At 42.2% G+C, this 27,186-nt stretch overlaps 1 protein-coding gene across 2 annotated transcripts in view; it reads left to right on the top strand.

Moving 5' to 3' along the window:
* LOC110501809 (adenylate cyclase type 5) overlaps positions 1–27,186 on the top strand; it is a 119,526-nt gene that overhangs the window by 42,512 nt on the left and 49,828 nt on the right. For both annotated transcript variants that reach the window (XM_036959224.1, XM_036959226.1), the window contains exons 2-3: positions 17,221–17,370; positions 23,308–23,429. In XM_036959224.1, coding sequence (XP_036815119.1) covers positions 17,221–17,370; positions 23,308–23,429 — 272 coding nt within the window. The remainder of the gene's footprint in view (positions 1–17,220; positions 17,371–23,307; positions 23,430–27,186) is intronic.

Genomic DNA, 27,186 nt, shown 5'->3' with positions numbered 1-27,186 from the left:
TTGATGAGACTGTCGAGTTGTTTCAAAGAAAATATATATATATTTTAACTGGAACTTAATCACATGTTCTGTCCCCCCAGCCCGAGCCCAGACTAACACCATCTGTCCTCACGAGGTGAGCCCTAGAATGCATCGCCATGCCAGATGATGAATCCGGTTTCGCTGGTTGTGTTTACAGTAATACTCTATGGGTCAGTTTTCTGGACACAGATGAATGCTTTTTAGTTCAGGACAGGGCTTCCCGAGGGCTCCAACGAAGACTATTTGTCTGTGAGTGAGTGAGAGGAGGTGATCGACTAGGGAGCTTTTACAAGTTGATGATTCACACAGGTGTCTGGCCTACAATGGACCCAGTTGTTGAGGCTGGTGTGTCCTCATCTCACCTTTTCAGTCAGAGTGACATTTTCCCTGTGAACAATAGTCAGTTTGAAAGCTTTTACAGTGATCTGTTACCTCAGTGTGAGTTGAAGCGAGCCGCCAACCTCTGTATGTCCATTGTCAGTAATTGGGGATGGCGTCTCCTAGCAACACAGTGATTTGATTTCACTCTGATCTATTATTTAGATTTTATTTAGCCTTTTATTTAACCAGGCGAGTCAGTTATGATGACATCCTTGTTTACAATGACGACCTTGTTTACATTGACAGCCTTGTATAGTGACGGCCTAGCCATCGCTATTATATATTTGGCCTTTTGATGTGTAGATAATGGTTTGAAGTAGTGGCATTTGCTGAGGGAGGACGGCTCATAATAATGTCTGGAATGGAGCGAATGGAATGGCATTAAACACATGGAAACCATGTTCCAGTCGCTAGCTGTAGAGAACTGAAAAGATGAGCGACCCAGGGATGTGTTTACTTTGGGGACCTTCAACAGAATGTGACTAGCAGAACGGGTGTTGTATGTGGAGGATGAGCGCTGCAGTAGATATCTCAGATAGGGGGGAGTGAGGCCTAAGAGGGTTTTATAAATAGTCATCAACCAGTGGGTCTTGCGATGGGCATACAGAGATGACCAGTTTACAGAGGACAATAGAGTGCAGTGATGTGTCCTAGAAGGAGCATTGATGGAAAATCTGATGGCCGAATGGTAAAGAACATCTAGCCGCTCAAGTGCACCCTTACCTGCTAATCTAGAAATGATGTCTCTGTAATCTAGCACGGGTAGGATGGTCATCTGAATCATGGTTAGTTTGGCAGCTGGGGTGAAAGAGGAGTGATTATGATAGAGGAAACCAAGTCTAGATTTAACTTTAGCCTGCAGCTTTGATATGTGCTGAGAGAAGGACAGTGTACTGTCTAGCCATACTCCCAAGTACTTGTTTGAGGTGACTACCTCAAGTTCTAAACCCTCAGAGGTAGTAATCACACCTGTGGTTAGAGGGGCATTCTTCTTACCAAACCACATGACCTTTGTTTTGCAGGTGTTCAGAACAAGGTTAAGGGTAGAGAAAGCTTGTTGGACACTAAGACAGCTTTGTTGTAGAGCATTTAACACACAATCTGGGGAAGGGCCATCTGAGTATAAAACTGTATCATCTGCATATAAATGGACGAGAGAGCTTCCTACTGCCAGAGCTATGTTGTTATTGTAAATTGAGAAGAGCGTGGGCCTAGGATTGAGCCTTGGGGTACTCCCTTGGTAGATCAGCACTCCTACTCTAAGACTCTTTGTGAATGCAGGCCCTGATGGTGAGATAAGTTGTGATGGTAAATGAGCCTCATACTTACAGCTGCCAGACAGGAGAGGAGAGTTATAGGCCCTAGGAAAGGAGTAATTCCATATGAGATCAAACAATGATTTACTTCTAATGGAGAAAGACTGAGAGGGGGAAGGATTAGAGATGGAGAGATAGAAAGAAAAGAGCAGAGGGAGAGAAGCTAAAAGTAGGTGGCAATAAAGGCAATTTGGGTTGGTGTAGAAAATATATCAAATGTTTATATAATCCATCCAAGTGAAGCTTCTAGGTCCTCTGATCCTTTTCTCTTAAAGCTCTGGGGAGGCATTCCTGCTCTCCCACAGAGACACAGTCTGCCCATGTACAGGACCTGTGCCTGAAGACACATGTTATGGCTTGAATCATACACGTTTGATGTGATATGACCTCTAAACATGTAATTGAATGGATTATTGACCAACCTGAAAACCAAAGTGTCAGATGCATTGTGGATTATTTTCCAGGGTGGGTGAGGAAGGTGACATTGAGCGCTTTGCCAGTTCTCTTCTCAAGGTGTTTACATGCAGCCTGTTGGGATGCCCTTGGGACAGATGCATCTGTTCCCCATCCCCAGGCCTGTTATGGCACCCTGCTCCTCTGCTCAGACACAGCTTTCTGGAGAGACACGTTACCTGCGGGGACTTGCTTCCATTCAGCCACAAGACCATTAGTCAGGCACTGATGTTGGGTGATTAGGCCTGGCTCGTGGTTGGCGTTCCAATTCATCCCAAAGGTGTTCAATGGGGTTTAGGTCAGGGTTCTGTGCAGGACAGTGAAGTTCTTCCACACTGATCTTGACAAATAATTTCTGTATGGACCTCGCTTTGTGCACAAGGGCACTGTCACGTTGAAACAGGAAAGGACCTTCCCCAAACTGTTGTCACAAAGTTGGAAGCACAGAATCGTCTAGAATGTCATTGTATGCTGTAGCGTTAAGATTTCCCTTCACTGGAACTAAGAAGCCTAGCCCAAACCATGAAAAACAGCCCCAGACCATTATTCCACCTCCACCAAACTTTACAGTTGGCACTATGCATTGGGGCAGGTAGCGTTCTCCTGGCATCCGCCAAACCCAGATTCATCCGTCCGACTGCCAGATGGTGAAGTGTGATTTATCACTCCAGATAATGTGTTTCCACTGCTCCAGAGTCCAAAGGTGCCTAGTTTTACACCACTCCAGCCAACGCTTGGCTTTGCGCACGGTGATCTTAGGCTCGCCCATGGAAACCCATTTCATGAAGCTTCCCACTAACAGTTCTTGTTCTGACGTTGCTTCCAGAGGTAGTTTGGAACTCGGTAGTGAGTGTTGCAACCCGAAGATATAATTTTTTTTACGCGATTTGCGCTTCAGCACTCGGTGGTCCCATTCTGTAAGCTTGTGTGGCCTACCACGTCGTGGCTGAGCTCCTAGACGTTTCCACTTCACAATAACAGCACTTACAGTTGACCAGGGCAGCTCTAGCGGAGCAAAAATTTGACGAACTGACTTGTTGGAAGGTGACATCCTATGACGGTGTCATGTTGAAAGTTACTGAGATCTTCAGTAAAGCCATTCTACTGCCAATGTTTGTCTATGGAGATTGCATGGCTGTATGCTCAAATTTATACACCTGTCAGCAACTGGTGTGACCGAAATAGCCAAATCCACTAAATTGAAGGGGTTTCCACATACTTTTGTATATATATTGTACCTGCCGTCTTTTAACAAATACATTTGTTCCTTATTAGGGTCCCTATATGTGGGAGGAAATTGGATTTGAGTGCTAGCTGTTGACATCAAAGCTCTCCAGAGCCCACTGTGCCCCATGTGGCTGGTGTTTGCAAAGGGGGCTATATATGAAATGGCTTTGAATCTCTGTTCTCTTCTTTTTTTGATGTGGGTAGGGAGATGAAAAATGTTAAATGCTTTTTATTCTGTTCGGTGTTTGGTTGTGCTGGTGGGTACCCCCACCTTTCTTCTTCAAAGGTGTGAGTCAGAATTCGACATTTATGACTTGAGGGGCTCAGCCGGAGTCTCTTGTGTCACATGGCATGTCATGAGCATTATAAAGGTGCATTCGGTACCCATAGGAGAAAAGCTCAATTTAAAGGCTTTAGTTTGGCATACAAGATATTTTGTATAAAAGTAAAGTATAACAATCATATTGTCATCCCATTGACAATCCCCAATCCTATAGCCAGGATTGAATCAGTTGCCAATATTGCATGTTTAGACACAGTAGCTCTTTCAGAAATGTATTTGATATACATGTTCCATATGAAGGGAGTTGACACTTGATATAGAAATAGTACTATTTTTAGATAACTCTGTTAACAGGATGTAACGCTAGTTAGGTAGCTAGATACTTAGGTTCACCTTGGCTTGCTACCAGTATATCTAAACTCTGTTAACATGTGTAGCTATTGTTAGCTGCTAGCTATATAGAATTATCAGTTTGATTTAGCTAGCACGTTAGCTAACAACAATGCCTAATGACAAAATAAGAGAATGTGACAATAGCTAGGTTTCCATCCAATTGGAGACAAATATTCTTGCAAATATTCTAAAATCCACATGAAGACTTGTTGTGGATAAAAAGATGTGGGTGATGACATAGTGCGCACAAAATTTACTTTTTTCGCTTAAATCAAACCCCCAAAAATCTGAAGTTCAATGTGTTTACATGGCATTTTCAACAGTTTACGAAAACAGTTTAGTAAAATAGCAACTGTGCCTACTCTGGTCTTGGCACGTGCGGCCTAAATTTGCAGGTACCGTGCGGATAGGCTAGTCTACATGATGAGATTATCATGGATAACAGTGAGAATATGTTTATCTGTCAAACAGCAGTCAAGCATCGATCATCTAGTCAACAGAATAAGACCCTTGATATTTATTGAAATGGAGCGTCAAGGTCACCGTGCACTTTCACCACCCTGTGTAATTCATGATCATGTTTTTCATCTGTAGCCTAAACGGTTTCCCGAATCACAGTGGGAGGACCACTCACCATGTCATCACGTGACTCCAAGTTTACTTTGATATTATATTTTATATCAATATTTGTGCAAAAAGGCGTTTCCACCGACATTTCTCTCTTAATACATTTTACAGACACAAAAAAATCTTACAATGTTGAACAAACTAATTATCTGTCATCATTTAAATGGTACCTGTGATGGTTTCCACCACAGCTTTTGTTATTTTTCTAAATACGTAATAATTAATAATTATAATAATAATTTGTTATACTATTGGACTGTAGACAAGCTTCCTTATTATTTAGTCAGTTCGGAGACTCATTAAAAAACATCAAGTCTATTACAATACTTTTACACAGGGGGTTGATTTAAATAGATGTTTTTTGGATATAATATTAACCCTAACGTGACGTGGTACTGGTACGGTGTATACTGACGCTATGAAGTCTCCTCTTTCTAAGTGCGAGGTGCACAATAATCGTGAGTGTAAGATCCCAGAAATAATGCATGGTTAGGATCTGCACACACATTTTAAAAATTAACTCGAAAACACCTATTTTCATGCAGTGAGTCATTGTGGTTGCGATAACTTTATTACTTCATAACCTGGTTCTGTGTCAGAACTGAATGGATCACTTAATGAGCCTGCCAGTTTCTAAATCAAGTGTCTACTCCCTTCCTCTGTCTGGGATACACTGTTGTGAAAATCCAACACACTTCTTCAGAACTCTCTCTCTCTATATCTCTCTCTATATCTCTCGCTATATCTCTCTCTATATCTCTCTCTCTATATCTCTCTCTCTCTCTCTCTATATCTCTCTCGCTATATCTCTCTCTATATCTCTCTCTCTATATCTCTCTCTCTCTATATATATATATCTCTATCTCTCTCTCTCTATATCTCTCTCTATATCTCTCGCTATATCTCTCTCTATATCTCTCTCTCTATATCTCTCTCTCTCTCTCTCTATATCTCTCTCTCTATATCTCTCTATATCTCTCTCTCTCTATATATATATATATCTCTATATCTCTCTCGCTATATCTCTCTCTATATCTCTCTCTCTATATCTCTCTCTCTCTATATATATATATCTCTATCTCTCTCTCTCTATATCTCTCTCTATGTCTCTCTCTCTCTATATATATATATCTCTCTCTCTCTCGCTCTATATATATATATATATATCTATATCTCTCTCTCTATATCTCTCTCTATCTCTCTCTCTCTATATCTCTCTCTCTATATATATATCTCTCTCTCTATATCTCTCTCACTATATCTCTCTCTATATCTCTCTCTCTCTATATATATATATATATATCTCTATATCTCTCTCTCTCTATATATATATATATATATATATATATCTCTATATCTCTCGCTATATCTCTCTCTATATATCTCTCTCTATATCTCTCTCTATATCTCTCTCTCTATATCTCTCTATATCTCTCTCTCTCTATATATATATATATCTCTATATCTCTCTCGCTATATCTCTCTCTATATCTCTCTCTCTATATCTCTCTCTCTCTCTATATATATATCTCTATATCTCTCTCTCTATATCTCTCTCTATATCTCTCTCTCTCTATATATATATCTCTCTCTCTCTCGCTCTATATATATATATATATATATCTATATATCTCTCTCTATATCTCTCTCTATCTCTCTCTCTCTATATCTCTCTCTCTATATATATATCTCTCTCTCTATATCTCTCTCACTATATCTCTCTCTACATCTCTCTCTCTCTCTATATATATATATCTCTATATCTTTCTCTCTATATATATATATATATATATATATATATATATATATATATCTCTATATCTCTCGCTATATCTCTCTCTATATATCTCTCTCTATATCTCTCTCTATATCTCTCTCTCTATATCTCTCTCTCTATATCTCTCTCTCTCTATCTCTCTCTATATATATATATATCTCTCTCTATATCTCTCTCTCTATCTCTCTCTCTCTATATCTCTATCTCTCTCTCTCTCTATATATATATATATATATATATATATCTCTATATCTCTCTATATCTCTCTCTCTATCTCTCTCTCTCTCTCTCTCTTTCTCTCTCTCTCATATATATATATATATATATATATATATATATATATATATATATATATATATATCTCTGGAAATTTCAATATCTGTTATTAATTGGATCCTCCATTGCGGTGGTCACGTCATTGATTTCATAACGTGTCACATGACGAAGTGTTTGTGGAAATGGGAACAAAAGATAGAGCTGTGATTTAGGAACACGTTCCTGGAAGAAAGCTAAAAGTTAGGATGCTGATATAACCAGGAACAGAAGTGCTTTGTGGTGCGTGTGCATGCGCGTGTGTGTTTTATAAATAAATTGACTAATTTTGCCTCAGTCTGAAGCATTGCAGTGCTAATAGATTCAAGGGAATGCATGATTCAGTGCAAACTCATCCATTTACACTCTCTTGTTAAATCTACTGCGCTGGCTAATGTAGAACGGGTCAAACTCATGTCACATTTTAAGAAAATGCTGTTTTGGGGAGGGAATACCCACATAGAGAATACCCACCCTCTCTTTTCACTATGTCACACTTTATGTTTGGAGATGCACTTTGCTACAGTTGATGCTACAGTGTTTTTATTACGAATAAGTTGTTGTAGTTATAATCATATTGTATTGGATGTAATGTGTTTGTATTTTGTATTGTTTTAGTGCGTATTTGTATTTGTATTGTGGCTGTGTAAAGGCCCTTACCTGCCCAGGGACTGCAGGTGCACGTTAGCTTTGTCTAACACTGCCACATTTACATGGATGTTGCATTATTGTAATTTTGATGTTGATTAATGTACACTGTCCCCTATAAATGAATACATACTGTCAGCCTGAAGATGAGGGATGTCATTCATTTCTGTATATTATCCTCTATTCCCAGGTGGATGTTCCAATGTTCTAGAGATATTCTTCAGTCTGAGAGCTAGTTTGGATCAACATGATTAGGGCCCAGTAATTCTGTAATATACTGTAATTGACAGTTGAATACTGTTTCTCACCATCACAAAAAGTTAGAACATGAATTCTGTTCAAGTTTCAGGTTTTATTAGTCATATGTACAGGATACACATGAAATGCAATGAAATTCAACAACAATAATACATAATAAAATACATCAATATGAACATAAAGTAAATGGCTCAGTAGAATAGAATAAACATGTTAGCATCAGTGTAATACAGAAAGGCACCATTTATAGTCCCAATATTTACATGTGTTTTGGGGATGGGGGGGATGGGGGTGTTTAATGTTTAAATTATGTAGTATTAAGCAATCATAATAAGATAGCAGAAGCTGTGGTGTGTCTGTAGCGTGTGTGTGTGTGTGTGTGTGTGTGTGTGTGTGTGTGTGTGTGTGTGTGTGTGTGTGTGTGTGTGGCGATTCAGAGCAGGTGGTCATTTCAGTTCAAATGTTCAGCGGTCTGATGGCTTGTAGATAGTAGCTGTCTCTGAACCTGTTGGTATCAGACCTCATGCTCCGATTTAGTTGAGTTTTTGCATATCATCACATGAACTGAATGAGATGTTTCAGTAGGACATCTGATGGGGATTTTGCCAAATTAAAAAATATAAAATTCCATATACTGCAATTTTTTAAAAATGTACTTCACCAAAAGGCAGCATACTTGCCTTACACATGAGAGCATTATGGGAGATTATATGACGGTAACATGTGGCACTTCACAGCGATGTGTACTGTAGCTCACAATAAGCAGCAAGCTGCCTGGCCTGCACATGACTTGCATTTATTTTAGCACACAAGTACTTCATTGTTTTGACTTAGGAGTGTAGCACACCATAGGGATTCACATTTAGACCATATCAAACCATTCTCCACTATACATTCTCAACCTGATGACTGTCATTTAACGGCCATTTTAAGCTCTGATGCTGATGTTGTCCCATGTGTTGCCTAGCATGAATTATGGGGTTAAATGACAGTCATCAGGTTGAGAATGTATAGTATACTTGAGTTCACATGCAGAGTTTGTCAACTGCTCATCGGTCTAGCTGTCGGTGAAATACAATACGTCTTCAATGGCGCATTGAAGTTTGTTTAGTGTTTTCCAATTTTCCCCAGACGTGCTTGATGGATTCTTTAATTACATTGAACTGATTTCTGACGTGCTGTTCCTTCATTTTCCGTAGTGTATTCCTGTATTGTTTTAGTGATTCACCATAGTGAACACGTAGGCTCAGGTTTTCTGGGTCTCTATGTTTTTCGTTGGATAGGTTTCTCAATGTCTTTTTTAGGTTTTTGCGCCTTCTTCACAACACTGTCTGTGTGGGTGGACCATTTCAGTTTGTCCTTGATGTGTACGCCAATGAATTTACAACTTTCCACCTTCTCCACTGCTATCCCGTCGATGTGGATAGGGGGGTGCTCCCTCTGCTGTTTTCTGAAGTCCACGATCATCTCCTTTGTTTTGTTGACGTTGAGTGAGAGGTTGTTTTCCTGACACCATATATCCTGAGGCTGCATTTATTGTAGCTGGAGATTTTAACAAAGCAAATTTGAGAACAAGCCTACATAAATTCTATCAGCATATTGACTGTAGCACTCGCGCCGGCAATACACTGGATCTCTGCTACTCTAACTTCTGCGATGCATACAAGGCCCTCCCCCGCCCTCCCTCCAGGAAATCCGAAGTGCTTTGATCATATCACCTAAAGTGTCCAATGTTGTTAGTCGTGTGGTTTGGCCTCAGACCAGTAAGTGTGAACAGAGCCTGCCGAGCATCTGGTACATGCCATTGGCTTGGGCTAGTTTCTCGGTCTCTCTCCCTTTCTGGATGCTGGGTAGGTAAATATTGACACTGCAGGGTTTTATGACTCCTAGACGCTAGCTGGTAATTCTTAATTGCCACCTCTAAAATAATGTTGCACCTAGAAAGGTAAACAGGTAAGCTAGCGCTCCGCTTGTTCCCTGGTTACTACCAATGCAGGATAATTAGCATGGCTTGGTAAACAGAAACACGACCACAGAAAAATGCAACAGGGTCTTGGTGTTTGAGTTTTCACTGACTCACTCCATTATTACCTCTGCTAAATAGAGAAAGGGGTCAGTAAGATTTATAATACTATATTTTGAGTAAAAATAGCCTAAAGACCATATTGATTTGATTTGAAGTTAAATATGAACAGATGGTTAATAGATGCAGACTGTGACTCAGCCGTGGTGTTGGAGAGGGCATAACTGTTATTTCAACAAATGGTTTAGAACAGTTTATTACAGGTTTATAAACTATCTGTGAACTAATGTTTTACAGTTTAAAGTATATTTCAATTGTTGGCCTCCCGGGTGGTGCAGTGGTCACTGCATCGCAGTGCTAACTGTGCCACCAGAGACTCTGGGTTCAAGCCCGGGCTCTGTTGCAGCCGGCCGCGACCGGGAGGTCCATGGGGCGACGCACAATTGGCCTAGCGTGCACTGCGCCGGTAGGGATATCCTTGTCCCATTGCGCACTAGTGACTCCTGTGGTGGGCCGGGCGCAGTGCACGCTAACCAAAGTCGCCAGGTGCACGGTGTGCAACCAGTCAAAATCTATTGAGCAGTCAGTACTGTTAATAAATGGAAAGCACAATGTTCAGGGCCATACAATTCATCCATTGTACAGTATACAGCCTACAATGCATTGTACTACAGTATCCATTCTCAGACTTTCTCCTTCCCACCTTCAACAACCTGTTTGCTCTCTGAACTGGCTTATATTGGTTGTGTCACATCATTTGAAACAGTTTAAATCAATTTTGAGTGGTTGTGTTCAATCAATGACATGTGTTCTCTATTTGTATTTGATTGTTGCCACTTGTGTTTACCAGTATGGATGGCATGTGCATTAGAGTGCAGAAAGTGATTTGAGAATGAGAATGTGTTTAGAGTTTTGCTGAAAAGTCTAAGTGAGATCTGCAAATTGTGTTTTACCATGTGAAATGGTTTAAGGTATTGACAACAGACTGCATAATTAGCTAAATGAGTCCAGGCAACTGAGAACTTTGTTCAGCCAATGGGTTATAGTGTTTTAGCAATAGAGAAAAACTGTAAGAACAAATTCTTATTTTCAATGACGGCCTAGGAACAGTGGGTTAACTGCGTTGTTCAGGGGCAGAACACAGAATTCAAGGGGCTTTACTGGCATGGGGAAAAATATGTTAAAAAGCCGAAGAACACCACCCCAACCGTGAAGCACGAGGGTGGCAGCATCATGTTGTGAAGGTGCTTTGCTGCAGGAGGGACTGGTGCACTTCACAAAATAGATGGCATCATGAGGAGAAAAAATATGTAGCTATATTGAAGCAACATCTCAAGACATCAGTCAGGAAGTTAAAGTTTGGTCGCAAATGGGTCTACCAAATGGACAATGACCCCAAGTATACTTTCAACGTTGTGGCAAAATGGCTTAAGGACAACAAAGTAAAGGTATTGGAGTGGCCATCACAAAGCCTTGACCTCAATCCTATAGAAATGTTGTGGCAAGAACTGAAAAAGTGTGTGCGAGCAAGGAGGACTACAAACCTGACTCAGTTACAGCAGCTCTGTCAGGAGGAATGGGCCAAAATTCAACCAACTTATTGTGGGAAGCTTGTGGAAGGCTACCCGAAACGTTTGACCCAAGTTATACAATTTAAAGGCAATGCTACCAAATACTAATTGAGTGTATGTAAACTTTTGACCCACTGGGAATGTGATGAAAGAAAAAAAAGTTAAAATAAATTCTTCTCTCTACTATTATCCTGACATTTCACATTCTTAAAATAAAGTGGTGATCCTAACTGATCTAAGACAGGGAATTTTTACTAGGATTAAATATCAGGAATTGTGAAAAACTGAGTTTAAATGTATTTGGCTAAGGTGTATGTAAACTTCCGAATTTAACTATATATATATATATATATATATATATATATATATATATATATACAGTGCCTTGCAAAAGTATTCGGCCCCCTTGAACTTTGCGACCTTTTGCCACATTTCAGGCTTCAAACATAAAGATATAAAACTGTATTTTTTTGTGAAGAATCAACAACAAATCTCCGACAAAACAGCCTGTATCAGATAGAGGTATTTTCTTGTTGGATGGCCACTTGGGACAGCTGTACTGGTGGTTTGAGATGGGTTAATTGAATCAGGCTCTTTACCCTACGGCTTTGGGGCGCTAGGCAGCTCGTTAGTGAATCGCCATTCCCCAGATACAACAGTAGTCCTCGCCACTGAAAATATACTAACGACCAATCACATCAAATACAACTTTACAGTGCCTTGCGAAAGTATTCGGCCCCCTTGAACTTTGCGACATTTTGCCACATTTCAGGCTTCAAACATAAAGATATAAAACTGTATTTTTTTGTGAAGAATCAACAACAAGTGGGACACAATCATGAAGTGGAACGACATTTATTGGATATTTCAAACTTTTTTAACAAATCAAAAACTGAAAAATTGGGCGTGCAAAATTATTCAGCCCCTTTACTTTCAGTGCAGCAAACTCTCTCCAGAAGTTCAGTGAGGATCTCTGAATGATCCAATGTTGACCTAAATGACAAATGATGATAAATACAATCCACCTGTGTGTAATCAAGTCTCCGTATAAATGCACCTGCACTGTGATAGTCTCAGAGGTCCGTTAAAAGCGCAGAGAGCATCATGAAGAACAAGGAACACACCAGGCAGGTCCGAGATACTGTTGTGAAGAAGTTTAAAGCCGGATTTGGATACAAAAAGATTTCCCAAGCTTTAAACATCCCAAGGAGCACTGTGCAAGCGATAATATTGAAATGGAAGGCGTATCAGACCACTGCAAATCTACCAAGACCTGGCCGTCCCTCTAAACTTTCAGCTCATACAAGGAGAAGACTGATCAGAGATGCAGCCAAGAGGCCCATGATCACTCTGGATGAACTGCAGAGATCTACAGCTGAGGTGGGAGACTCTGTCCATAGGACAACAATCAGTTGTATATTGCACAAATCTGGCCTTTATGGAAGAGTGGCAAGAAGAAAGCCATTTCTTAAAGATATCCATAAAAATGTTGTTTAAAGTTTGCCACAAGCCACCTGGGAGACACACCAAACATGTGGAAGAAGGTGCTCTGGTCAGATGAAACCAAAATTGAACTTTTTGGCAACAATGCAAAACGTTATGTTTGGCGTAAAAGCAACACAGCTGAACACACCATCCCCACTGTCAAACATGGTGGTGGCAGCATCATGGTTTGGGCCTGCTTTTTTTCAGCAGGGACAGGGAAGATGGTTAAAATTGATGGGAAGATGGATGGAGCCAAATACAGGACCATTCTGGAAGAAAACCTGATGGAGTCTGCAAAAGACCTGAGACTGGGACGGAGATTTGTCTTCCAACAAGACAATGATCCAAAACTTAAAGCAAAATCTACAATGGAATGGTTCAAAAATAAACATATCCAGGTGTTAGAATGGCCAAGTCAAAGTCCAGACCTGAATCCAATCGAGAATCTGTGGAAAGAACTGAAAACTGCTGTTCACAAATGCTCTCCATCCAACCTCACTGAGCTCGAGCTGTTTTGCAAGGAGGAATGGGAAAAAATGTCAGTCTCTAGATGTGCAAAACTGATAGAGACATACCCCAAGCGACTTACAGCTGTAATCGCAGCAAAAGGTGGCGCTGCAAAGTATTAACTTAAGGGGGCTGAATAATTTTGCACGCCCAATTTTTCAGTTTTTGATTTGTTAAAAAAGTTTGAAATATCCAATAAATGTCGTTCCACTTCATGATTGTGTCCCACTTGTTGTTGATTCTTCACAAAAAAGTACAGTTTTATATCTTTATGTTTGAAGCCTGACATGTGGCAAAAGGTCGCAAAGTTCAAGGGGGCCGAATACTTTCGCAAGGCACTGTATATATATATACAGTGTTGTAACGATGTACAAATGGTTCAAGTACAAAAGGGAAAATAAATATGCATAAATATGGGTTGTATTTATGATGGTTTGTGTTCTTCACCGGTTGACCTTTTCTTGCGGCAACAGGCCACAAATCTTGCAGCTTTGATGACACTGTGGTATTTCACCCAGTAGATATGTGACTTTATCAAAATCGGGTTTGTTTTCTTTGTGGAGCTGTGTAATTTGAGGGAAATATGTGTCTCTAATATCATACATTGGGCAGGAGGTTAGGAAGTGAAGCTCAGATTCTATCTCATTTTGTGGGCAGTGTGCACATAAGCATGCCTGGCTCTCAAGAGAAGACAGGCTATGGCAGCCTCTCTCAATAGCAAGGCAATGCTCACTGAGTCTGTACATGGTGTTTTTGCAGAATTCTGCATGCAGCCTCAATTTGGTGTTTGTCCCATTTTGTGAATTCTTGGTTGGTGAGCGGACCCCAGACCTCACAACCATAAAGGGCAATGGGTTCTATAACTGATTCAAGTATTTTTAGCCAGATCCTAATTGGGAAGTCAAATGTTATGTTTGTTTTGATGGCATAGAAGGCCATTCTTGCCTTGTCCCTCTGATCTCTATGTGTCTCGCTCTCTTTCTCCATCTCTCTCTCTCTCCATTTCTCTCTCTATTTATATTTATCTCTCTCTTTTCTTTTCAGCCATTTTGTTATACTCCAAGCCTCATCATAGCCCTCTATTCCTCCATCTTATCCCACTCCACCCCCGAACATTTCTCTTTTCTCTGAAGTCTCAAGACCTCACTAATAGATGATTGACATGTTATTTTTGTGCATTTTGTTTGTTTGTTTGTCATTGGACATGCCATCGGTGTGAGTGTCTCAGCTGCTGGTTCTCTGTTTTAATCCATATGTGGTTTCTGTGAAACGTGCCACAGAATGCTGCAGCAGCCCGCAAGTTGTCCCGCAGTATGACGCAACTTTTATAGGAGGAACCAATGTATCTAAATTGGCCGGTGCCAATATATCCTCCAAACACCGGCTTTGAGGGGTTTATCACTTTTATTCAATGGGTTACCAACATATTCAAATAATGATTGTCATATTTGAATTAAAAACTTTATTTATATGAATTTATTTATACTATTTCATTCTTCCACAAGATATAGTTTCGACACAAATCTAGGGTTGCTACCCAAGCCGGCTGGTCTTTTGTTCTATCGGTTCGGTTGCCAGAGATGCGACCCAGTCATTAAGTCTAAATGTTCCGTTGCCATGATGGCTGGATGTTCTTATCCCTTGCTTGTAGCTAGGCAACTTTGGCTAACACAGTCTTCTAGTGATTTGTTTTGGATACATCCATAACAATGAGCATTATAATGATGTGCAATTTTCGCCTGGCACAGAACATTTGCTCTCTCGGCAGGCCACTATTGAGAAGCGATAGCCAACTACACAGCTGGCACAATCACTTCAAACTAAAGCTGTAATGACAGCAAACCAGCTACATTTCGTGTTTTTCTATTGACAGTTCTTTGTATACAGTACATTAATAAACATTTTGCTGATTCATGATTTCGACTGGCTGAGAAAAGCTGCCAGCCTGTCTGTCTCATCTCAACTCCTGACACGTTCATTACCATAGGACAGCAGGAGATCGAATTTCAATATTGAAACAATGTTGCAAATGTCCGAGAGACAGGCAACAAGGTTTATAAATCTCTGCTGTTGAAAACCAATTGCTAGTTTAAAAGAAATGGAAGATAATGTCTAGATGCTTTTTATAGTGGAGATCAAGTCTATAAATTGTCTGGCTGGGCTGATGAGACAGTGGATTGTGCAGTCAGATGGAACAGAGTAAATAGGCATTTTAACATCATAGATTTAGCTGGTGGTAACTTGTGGAATAGACAGCCTGGAATGTGGTTTTAACTAATCAGCATCCAGGATTAGACCCACCCATTAGGGTACTCTCAATACTTTCTCTGTCTGACAGACCCATTTCCCTCAGTGAGGATAATGCTCTCTCTATCTGACAGACCCATTTCCCTCAGTGAGGATAATGCTTTCCTACATAGTTGGACAGACATGCACTCTCAGACGCACACACACCATCACGCTCGCGCACACACACACGCGCACGCCTGCCCGCAGACCTGTGCTCAGTGTGCAATTTGAGTTATTCTGGTTGGAGATATGTCTGCAGGAGTACAGTTCGGTTCAGCTGAGAATAGTGGTGTGTATGTCCCGGTGCACCTGACAGCAGACAGACAGGCTTCATTCCAAATGGCATCCTATTCCCTATTTAGTGCACTACCCATAGGGCTCTCTTCAAAAGTAGTGCACTAGGTAGAGAAGAGGGTGTCATTTGATAGCAGACGGTCAGACAGTGTTAAGAGGGAGTTTAGATGCACTTCCTGCTCCTATTCCAACCCAGAATGGAGGAGAGCAGGGAAACTGAAGGCCACTCACTCTCCACTCAACAAGTATGAATGGTGCTCCAGCAGGCTGAAAAGCATGAACCAAACTGCTCTCTCTCTCTCTCTCTCTCTCTCTCTCTCTCTCTCTCTCTCTCTCTCTCTCTCTACCCTCTCTCTCTTTCTCTACCCTCTCTCTCTCTCTCTCTCTCTACCCTCTCTCTCTCTACCCTCTCTCTCTTTCTCTACCCTCTCTCTCTCTCTCTCTCTCTCTTTCTCTACCCTCTCTCTCTCTCTCTCTCTCTCTTTCTCTACCCTCTCTCTCTCGCTCTCTCTCTCTCTACCCTCTCTCTCTTTCTCTACCCTCTCTCTCTCTCTCTCTCTCTCTCTCTCTCTCTCTCTTTCTCTACCCTCTCTCTCTACCCTCTCTCTCTTTCTCTACCCTCTCTCTCTCTATTTCTCTCTCTCTCTCTCTCTCTCTCTTTCTCTACCCTCTCTCTCTTTATCTACCCTCTCTCTCTCTCTCTCTCTCTCTCTCTCTCTCTCTCTCTCTACCCTCTCTCTCTTTCTCTACCCTCTCTCTCTCTACCCTCTCTCTCTTTCTCTACCCTCTCTCTCTCGCTCTCTCTCTCTCTCTCTCTCTTTCTCTACCCTCTCTCTCTCTCTCTACCCTCTCTCTCTCTCTACCCTCTCTCTCTCTCTCTCTCTCTCTCTCTCTCTCTCTCTCTCTCTCTCTCTCTACCCTCTCTCTCTTTCTCTACCCTCTCTCTCTATGTCTCTCCCATCAATCTCTTGGCCTATTTTGTTATCTGTCAAATTTAAGTTATTTGGACAGTAGATATTTGGACAGTAGATTTGAATAAATACACAAGCGCACAATGATACCACACGGGGCCAGACCCGTAATCATCTGCGCAATACACACGGCACAAATGCCAAAACAACACAGCACAGGTACTCACACGACCAACAGACATTGGAGAAATAATCGACAGGACAGTGGTGAACAGAGGGCACACTTATGCAATTACTAAACAATGGGAATAGGGACCAGATATGTGTAATGACAGTTCTGGAGGGCTCTGTGACAAGCACTCTCTTTTCTCTCTCTTCTTCTATTCCTCCTCACCCTTCCTCTCCCTTTGTCAATCTCTCTCCATCTCTTCCTCCCCTTTTCAGATAGTGTCCAACGTCCTGATCTTCTCCTGTACTAACATCGTGGGCGTGTGTACCCACTACCCAGCCGAGGGCTCCCAGAGACAAGCCTTCCAGGAGACCAGGGAATGCATACAGGCTCGCCTTCACTCACAGAGGGAGAACCAGCAGCAGGTACTGTGGTACTGTGGTGTAACCACAGGCAGTAAATTACTTGACATAGTTAGGCCGAGTTACTGCTGATGTAAAAAGGGCTTTCGAAATGCAGTTAATTAATTAAATGAAATGCATATATTTCCCAATAACCTACTAACCAAGGTCTGAGTTTCCGTAAGTAACCCTTGGCTTCTGCTCTCTATAGACCAGGGAAGGGCAACTCCAGTCCTGTTCATAGTCAGATTCATGCCTAACATGAGTAGCTACTACCAAGTGCCATATGCTTTGTTAGTTACCCATCATAAGCGCTGTCTTCACAGTAACGAGATGAATGGTGACAGTAGGGTGGTGGTGGTCATGACATTTTGTCAGCCGGTGATTGTCAAGCAAATAACTGCCAGTCTCATGGTAATTGACCTTTAATTAATATAAACACATTTAGCATCTCCTGTCTTCCACACATACAGTGGGGCAAAAAAGTATTTAGTCAGCCACCAATTGTGCAAGTTCTCCCACTTAAAAAGATGAGAGAGGCCTGTAATTTTCATCATAGGTACACTTCAACTATGACAGACAAAATGAGGGAAAAAAATCACATTGTAGGATTTTTAATGAATTTATTTGCAAATTATGGTGGACAATAAGTATTTGGTCACCTACAAACAAGCAAGATTTCTGGCTCTCACAGACCTGTAACTTCTTCTTTAAGAGGCTCCTCTGTCCTCCACTCGTTACCTGTATTAATGGCACCTGTTTGAACTTGTTATCAGTATAAAAGACACCTGTCCACAACCTCAAACAGTCACACTTCAAACTCCACTATAGCCAAGACCAAAGAGCTGTCAAAGGACACCAGAAACAAAATTGTAGACCTGCACCAGGCTGGGAAGACTGAATCTGCAATAGGTAAGCAGCTTGGTTTGAAGAAATCTACTGTGGGAGAAATTATTAGGAAATGGAAGACATACAAGACCACTGATAATCTCCCTCGATCTGGGGCTCCACGCAAGATCTCACCCCGTGGGGTCAAAATGATCACAAGCAAAAATCCCAGAACCACAAGGGGGGACCTAGTGAATGACCTGCAGAGAGCTGGGACCAAAGTAACAAAGCCTACCATCAGTAACACACTACGCCGCCAGGGACTCAAATCCTGCAGTGCCAGACGTGTCCCCCTGCTTAAGCCAGTACATGTCCAGGCCCGTCTGAAGTTTTCTAGAGAGCATTTGGATGATCCAGAAGAAGATTGGGAGAATGTCATATGGTCAGATGAAACAAAAATATAACTTTTTGGTAAAAAAAACTCAACTCGTCGTGTTTGGAGGACAAAGAGTTGCATCCAAAGAACACCATACCTACTGTGAAGCATGGGGGTGGAAACATCATGCTTTGGGGCTGTTTTTCTGCAAAGGGACCAGGACGTGTAAAGGAAAGGAAAGGAAAGAATGAATGGGGCCATGTATCGTGAGATTTTGAGTGAAAACCTCCTTCCATCAGCAAGGGCATTGAAGATGAAACGTGGCTGGGTCTTTCAGCATGACAATGATCCCTAACACACCTCCCGGGCAACGGAGTGGCTTCGTAAGAAGCATTTCAAGGTCCTGGAGTGGCCTAGCCAGTCTCCAGATCTCAACCCCATAGAAAATCTTTGGAGGGAATTGAAAGTCCGTGTTGCCCAGCAACAGCCCCAAAACATCACTGCTCTAGAGGAGATCTGCATGGAGGAATGGGCCAAAATACCAGCAACAGTGTGTGAAAACCTTCTGAATACTTACAGAATAACGTTTGACCTCTGTCATTGCCAATAAAGGGTATATAACAAAGTATTGAGAAACTTTTGTTATTGACCAAATATTTATTTTCCACCATAATTTGCAAATAAATTAATTAAAATCCTACAATGTGATTTTCTGGATTTTTTTTCTAATTTTGTCTGTCATAGTTGAAGTGTACCTATGATGAAAATTACAGGCCTCTCTCATATTTTTAAGTGGGATAACCTGCACAATTGGTGGCTGACTAAATACTTTATTGCCCCACTGTATATTACAAGCCACTGATGCAGACCTTTGGAACATCTACATTTTAAAAAGTTAAATAAATTCAGGTAATAAAGCCTACACCTTCACAATACATCCATTATTTATTTTAGACAGGTCTAAGGAAACATGATATGAAGAAAATGTAGTCTACTTTAGAAGAACAGAAAAGCCTACTCTGAGTTGTCCTTATGTTAGGTCCTAATCTGGCTATGCCGTATGGCTGTGGGTTACACTAGTTCATTTAGCAGACAAGATTTGCTTAGAATTCCATGGCATTATTTTATATTATTTTATAGTATGAATAATTTTTATTTATTTATTTATTTATTTATTTTCTTCAAACGATTTCAGTGAGTGTGCACATGCGGCTACTCTGTGTTGAGCGGTTAACATAGAAACAGGTCCTCCTATATGCTTAATTTATTTATGTAACTTTAGTTGTGATACAAATGTTGGGCTATATGTTTAGATTTCTAATAAATTTTAAGGCTGCAAGATGCGACTCTAATGAGGATTTGAAAAAAGTTGCATGAAAGGCATGAGCTCTGCTTTGTTTTTTTTACACAGGCTGTACACACTTCATCAGTCTCTCACTCACAATTTGACAAGCACTTGATAATGCCTCGTATTTCACGGCTGCATCTCCTTTGTGTGGCATTAATACCCCCTAAAAAATCCATGCCTTTTGTGGCCAGTGACCAGCCTGCCGATGCACCTCTCACATAACTCTCAGTCATGTGATCGGGTCTTTCTCACAGGCTACAAGTGAAGACAGACATATCGGGGACACAACTGCATGAGTCTTTATCCTATTCCGAGGCGCATATGGAAGATATTGTAAGATCTGTCCACATTTACTTTTCTTCAGCCTACAAGATGAGTAGGCCTAACGAACAGCAAAAGCACTATCCTATGTCAATCTACCATCCCCCACACTACCAAAGTTGACCTAGTCTATTCTGCGCGAGAAATAAATATTCCAAACATAGTCTGGGACAGTTGTGGGATACGATAGATCCCAAATAAATACAACCACTAACATAAAAAAAAATGTTTTAAGCAACGAGTCAGACGCAACAGATGAGAACATTTAGCTCAAAATGTTGATAAACTATAAGGTTATTTTTTCACATTATAAGTGCAGCAACGCGCACACGGCAGTAGGCTATAAGCGTGAATGTTCCATTAGCAGGAAAACAAATGCGATTATGCATGTTTTGCTTTTATTATAAAGGTGACTTTTTATGGTGAAAATGATCTTCCCCAAACGTGACTCTCACGCGCTGCTTATGTATGCCAGTTAGGCTCTACACCTGTTGTAAAGCGGATTCATGTGCTTGATTTTAAGAAATTATGTGGACCCTTTTTTTAAAAAGGGGGTAGATCAGCTTTAATATTGCAGATAGATTGTAGCTTCCGTCGATGTAATTGTCTGCATCACTTCCAATCACCCATATATTTTTGGGCAAATATATATACACTACCGTTCAAATGTTTGGGGTCACTTAGAAATGTCCTTGTTTTTGAAAGAAAAGCACAATCCTCTGTCCAGTGTCTGTGTTCTTTTGCCCATCTTAATCTTTTATTTTTATTGGCCAGTCTGAGATATGGCTTTTTCTTTGCAACTCTGCCAAGAAGGACAGCATTCCGGAGTCACCTCTTCACTGTTGATGTTGAGACTGGTGTTTTGCGGGTACTATTTGACGAAGCTACCAGTGGAGTTCCTTTGAGGCGTCTGTTTCTCAAACTAGATACTCTAATGTACTTGTCCTCTTGCTCAGATGTGCACCGGGGCCACCCACTCCTCTTTCTATTCTGGTTAGTTCCAGTTTGCACTGTTCTGTGAAGGGAGTAGTACACAGCCATGTATGAGATCTTCAGTTTCTTGGCATTTCTCGCATGGAATAGCCTACATTTCTCAGAACAGGAATAGACTGACGAGTTTCTGAAGAAAGTACTTTGTTTCTGGCCATTTTGAGCCTGTAATGGAACCCACAAATGCTGATGCTCCAGATACTCAACTAATCTAAAGAAGGCTAGTTTTATTGCTTCTTAATTAATCAGCACAACAGTTTTCAGCTGTGCTAACATAATTGCATATGGGTTTTCTAATGATCAATTAGCCTTTTAAAATGATAAACTTGGATTAGCTAACATTGGAACACAGGAGTGATGGTTGCTGATAATGGGCCTTTGTACGCCTATGTAAATATCCCATTAAAAATCAGCTGTTTCCAGCTACAATAGTCATTTACAACATTAACAATGTCTACACTGTTATTTTAATGGACAAAAAATGTGTTTTTCTTTCAAAAACAAGGACATTTCTAAATGATCCCAAACTTTTGAACGTTAGTTTACATATACTGTACATACAGTACTAGTCAATAGTTTGGACACACCTACTCATTCAAGGGTTTTTCTTTATTTTTACTATTTTCTACATTGTAGAATAATAGTGAAGGCATCAAAAAACTATGAAATAACACATATGTAATCATGTAGTAAGCAAAAAGTGTTAAACAAATCAAAATATATTTTATATTTGAGGTTCTTCAAAGTAGCCACCCTTTGTCTTGATGACAGCTTTGCACAATCTTGGCATTCTCTCAACCAGAATGCTTTTCCAACTCTCTTGAAGGAGTTCCCACATATGCTGAGCACTTGGAGAAGCCTAATTACCGTGACTAAACGGTCATGTGGAATTTGACTGTCGTCATGACTTGTGACCGCTGGTGTGGCAGTAATTCGGTCAACGTAACAGCCCTAGGCAACAGTAATAATGACTTCAGCTCTCCAAGCCACTAAGCAGAGGGAGCGATAGAACGACTCATAACCAGCAGCTAATTGGCTAGGATTGACAGGAAGTGAGAGGAGTGTGTGTGGGGTTGGTGGCCTATCCTAGCCCCTTGGTAACACCTGCCCACACATGGCTGCTGCTGCGGCGTAAACAGAACAGGAGCTATGTCCCAAATGGCACCTTATTCCATATATAGTGTTCACATGTTAACCAGAGGCTAGTATATATAAGGAATAGAGTACCAATTGGGATGCAAGCCAAGGAGATGACATCAAGGGCTGGCCCACACTCTCAGTGATGACATCTCTCAGCATATAGGGTCACTGTGGCGTGGGCGTCATGGCAATAGAGGGATGGAGAGATGGAGAGAGGGGGTGAGCAGCCATGCGTTTCGAGTGCTCAATTACCCAGGTCTTCCCCTGTGGGATAGGCCAAAATCAACACCTCTCCATTTCTCTGTCTCACTGTCTGTCTCGTGTACTGACTCTACTGAACTAAATCTCTACACTCTCCCTCTCCCCTGCCTCTCTTTCTCTCTCCCTCTCCCCTGCCTCTCCCTCTCCCCTGCCTCTCTCCCTCTCCCCTGCCCCTCTCTCTCACTTTCCCTCTCCCCTGCCTCTCTCTCTCTCTCTCTCCCTCTCCCCTTCCTCTCTCTCTCTCCCCTGCCTCTCTCTCTCTCCCTCTCCCCTGCCTCTCTCTCTCACTCTCCCCTGCCTCTCTCTCTCTCCCTCTCCCCTTCCTCTCTCTCCCCTGCCTCTCTCACTTTCCCTCTCCCCTGCCTCTCTCTCCCTCCCTCTCCCCTGCCTATCTCTCTCACCCTCTTCCCTGCCTATCTCTCTCTTCCTCTCCCCTGCCTCTCTCTCTCACTCTCCCCTGCCTCTATCTCTCTCCCTCTCCCCTGCCTATCTCTCTCTCCCTCTCCCCTGCCTCTCTCTCTCTCTCCCCTGCCTATATCTCTCTCTCCCTCTCCCCTGCCTCTCTCTCTCTCTCTGATTTTCTCTCATTCTCTCTTTCTCTCTTGCTGTCTTCCCTATCTCCCCCCTCGTCTCTCTCGCCCTCCATCCATCCCTCTCTCTCTTTTCTCTCCCACCCCCCCTCGATCTCTCTCTGCAGGAGCGTCTCCTGCTCTCCGTGCTTCCCCGTCATGTTGCCATGGAGATGAAAGCTGACATTAACGCCAAGCAGGAAGACATGATGTTTCACAAGATCTACATCCAGAAGCACGACAACGTCAGGTACCAGTCACCACTGACGTCATCAGGGAGAGGAGGGACACATGCAGTCACATGCCATGCTCTAAAGCCATGTCTAGGTCTTTCCCTTCACCAATTACAGTAACATGCTACTTTTATCAGCATTACCTAGCCTCTGAGGTTCAGCTAAACATGCTATCCGTAGTAGTGGTAGGGTCTGTCTGGGGCTTGACTGCAGTGCAGTTGTAGTGGGCGTGGCCAATGGTGCGGTTTTAGAGGCCCTCCTCTTGGTTGCAGAGACTAAATGTTGCTGTTTGAAAGCTAGTTTCATGCAATTCTACACATTTTGCCATGGGGCAGAGAGAACATTTGACAGCTTTAAAGCTAGTTTTCTGCAATAAAACACATTCTGTCATTTGGCAGAGAGAAAAATGGCAGTTTCAAACCTAATTTCCTGCAATTCTACAAATGTTTTCATTATGCTATCTGAGTGACTCAAACATAACAAATTCAATGGGGGGGGGCTATGCCAATTTTAGATTCTCACTGACTGGTTTTTATTATGGTGTTTGTTAGTTCTCAAAGATTATCTTATCTAAAATACATAGCTCCTTATCAAGCTAAGTTTGGCTGACTATGTGGCTAATACCATGCTAACGGGAGGGAGGCTTGATAAGGAGCGCCCAGCTGCCCTCAGTAATTGGGGCTCCGCTGAACAGCAGACAGACAACAGGAAAAGAGAGAGACATCTCCTGGCAGGTGGAGAGAGAGAGAGATAGATAGAGAGTACTCAGTGGCAGAATACCTGACCACTGTGACTGACCCAAACTTAAGGAAAGCTTTGACTATGTACCGACTCAGTGAGCATAGCCTTGCTATTGAGAAAGGCCGCCGTAGGCAGACCTGGCTCTCAAGAGAAGACAGGCTATGTGCACACTGCCCACAAAATGAGTTGGAAACTGAACTACACTTCCTAACCTGCCAAATGTATGACCATATTAGAGAGACATATTTCCCTCAGATTACAAAGATCCACAAAGAATTCAAAAACAAACCCGATTTTGATAAACTCCCATATCTTTTGGGTGAAATATCACAGTGTGCCATCACAGCAGCAAGATTTGACCTGTTGCCACAAGAAAACGTCAACCAGTGAAGAACAAACACCATTGTAAATACAACCCATATTTATGTTTATTAATTTTCCCTTTTGTACTTTAACTATTTGCACATCATTACAACACTGTATATAGACATAATATGACATTTAAAATGTCTTTATTCTTTTTGAACTTCTGCAATGTTTACTGTTAATTATTATTGTTTATTTCACTTTTTTATATTATCTACTTCACTTGCTTTGGCAATGTTAATATAGGTTTCCCATGCCAATAAATCGTCTTGAATTTATTTGAGAGAGAGAGAGATAGAGGACTATTGGCTGTGGAGAGAGAGAGAGAGAGAAATACAGAGAGGGCTCTTGGCTGTGGAGAAAGAGAGAGAGAGAGAGATAGAGAGAGGGCTCTTGGCTGTGGAGAGAGAGAGAGGAATAGAGAGAGGGCTCTTGGCTGTGGAGAGAGAGAGAGAGAAATAGAGAGAGGGCTCTTGGCTGTGGAGAGAGAGAGGAGAGGTCTGGGGCTGAAAACCTTACTGGTACATTTAGCCATCAGATCCTTGCTTCCTCTGTAATTTAGCATCAAGGACCTTGGATCCTCTCCATCAATGGGCTTTGAGAGGAATTAAGGAAACAAGGATGGAGAAAAAGTTATTTGACGGCTAGTAACCTTTTCAGACACAGTGTTTCTCTGTGCGCTCCAGTTGGACAGATGAGAAAGAGTGGAGGGTGTACTATACTGTAAGTAGCCTAGCATGTGATGTGAGGTTGCTGAGAGAGCAGATAGCATCTTGTCCTGCAGCATGTCATGTCCCCTGCCCCTCCCGGCTCAGCTCAGCCCTGTCCCCTCTGCTGTTAGTCAGGAGACCTCCTGCTTTCCTGTTTTCGTCCTCCTCTTCCTCCACTGTCTCCTCCACTTCCTCCTCCTCCACTGCCTCCTCCTCCTCCTTCTCCACTTCCTCCACCTCCACTGTCTCCTCCTCCTCCACTGTCTGCTCCTCCTCCACTGCCTCCTCCTCCACTTCCTCCTCCTCTTTGAAAAAAAGCTGACTACAATCGTGCTACGCAAGTTAGCAGCAGTGGGGTGTCGGGATGTGTCGGGATGTGTCGGGATGTGTCGGGACGTGTCGGGACGTGTCGGGACATGTAGGGACGTGTCGGGACGTGTCGGGACGTGTCGGGAGGTGTCGGGACGTGTCGTGAGGTGTCGAGACGTGTCGTGAGGTGTCGAGACGTGTCGGGACGTGTAGGGACGTGTCGGGACGTGTAGGGACGTGTCGGGACGTGTCGGGATTGAAGCTCCTCTTAGTGAAGTGGATGTCTACTAGAAGTCAGAATAGTGGCGTGTTTTTGTTGTGTTACAGTTTGTGCCAGTGTCCCAACCTTTAGACCTTGAGAGGAGTCCGACACATTTAGCTGACTCCTCTCAAGGTCTAAAAGTTGGGACACGTCCTTTGGCTGCAGTGTAGTTGTGCTCCAGTTCACGGTGGCCTCCAGCCTCGCCAGCCTCGCAGTAGATTACATTACTTAATATCCCCTCTACAGGACCAGTACTGACACACTCGGACACTCGGACACACTGTTCAGCACAGCATAGCACTGCAGCAAACAGCACAGAAGATTCTGTGGAGATCTGTTTCCATGTGCACACTACAGTAGCATACCACTTAATGTGAAGAGAATCTATTGGATGTTATGCATTCTGGTAGCAAGTGATGTGCGAGTGGATATTGGAACTTAGCCCAGTGTCTCTTCCCAGCTGATGTTGTCAACTGCTGTTGCGTAGGATATTGGTGATGTTCGATGGGGTCGATGGAGTTACCTGGGAGATGTCTCTATGAAAATGGTGGATGCATTGGGTAACAAGAAGTGGGCTCATTTCATTTTTTGGTGTATCTATGGAACAGAAGGAATGTGCGCTGAGCCTCAAGAAGATGTAGGATTGGAATGTGTTGTGTGTGGATCTGGGATGCAAGGTGCCTATCAAGGGTGTTATCTGCAAAGGATATACAGTACGTGAAGAACTTGATGAAGTGGTTGGTGCACACCGACTGACCCGCATAGTGGATGGAGTGAGGAGGAAGCCCACTCCATCCACTCTACTGTTGGTTGATGAAGAGTCTCTGCCTTCTCACATGCATTTGGGTTTTATGAAATACCATGTGAGAGCCTTCGTGCCCAAACCCGTGCAGTGTGATAAATGCAAATTATTAAACCATGTGTCGAGTGTATGTAGATGGGAGGAGCATCATATGCCAGCTGAGTCTAAGTGCTGCAATCATGGTGGTGAACATGTATCCGAATTCCTGAAGTGTCCTGTAAGGGTGAAGGAGACGGATGTGGCAAGAGTAAGGGCTTCCAGCATGTCTCCTGTCCGGAGGAAGTGAGAAGAGTGGAGGAAAGGAGTGAAGTTGAAGAAGTCATGATAGTAGGAGAAGAGACACCAGATGATGCTCCTTGTCAACAGAGAGATCCTGACATTTTGCATGTTAAGAAGGTGGACGTTGTAGCGTTTATTGCATTGGCTATCAACTGCACAGTGCAAACAGAGAGGAAATAAGAGGAAATAGACATCGTTGTGAGTGCGGCTGAGAGTTTTTTGGGACTCTACAAGGAATACTGTCGATGACTGCTCCGTTCTCACAAGCCCCTGAGCCTGTGTAGGGATGTGATTTGAACTGTGAC

The sequence above is a fragment of the Oncorhynchus mykiss genome, chromosome 22 (assembly GCF_013265735.2).
Source record: "Oncorhynchus mykiss isolate Arlee chromosome 22, USDA_OmykA_1.1, whole genome shotgun sequence".
Classification (NCBI taxonomy): Eukaryota; Metazoa; Chordata; class Actinopteri; order Salmoniformes; family Salmonidae; genus Oncorhynchus; species Oncorhynchus mykiss.
This window is presented reverse-complemented; position numbering and strand designations above follow the sequence as displayed.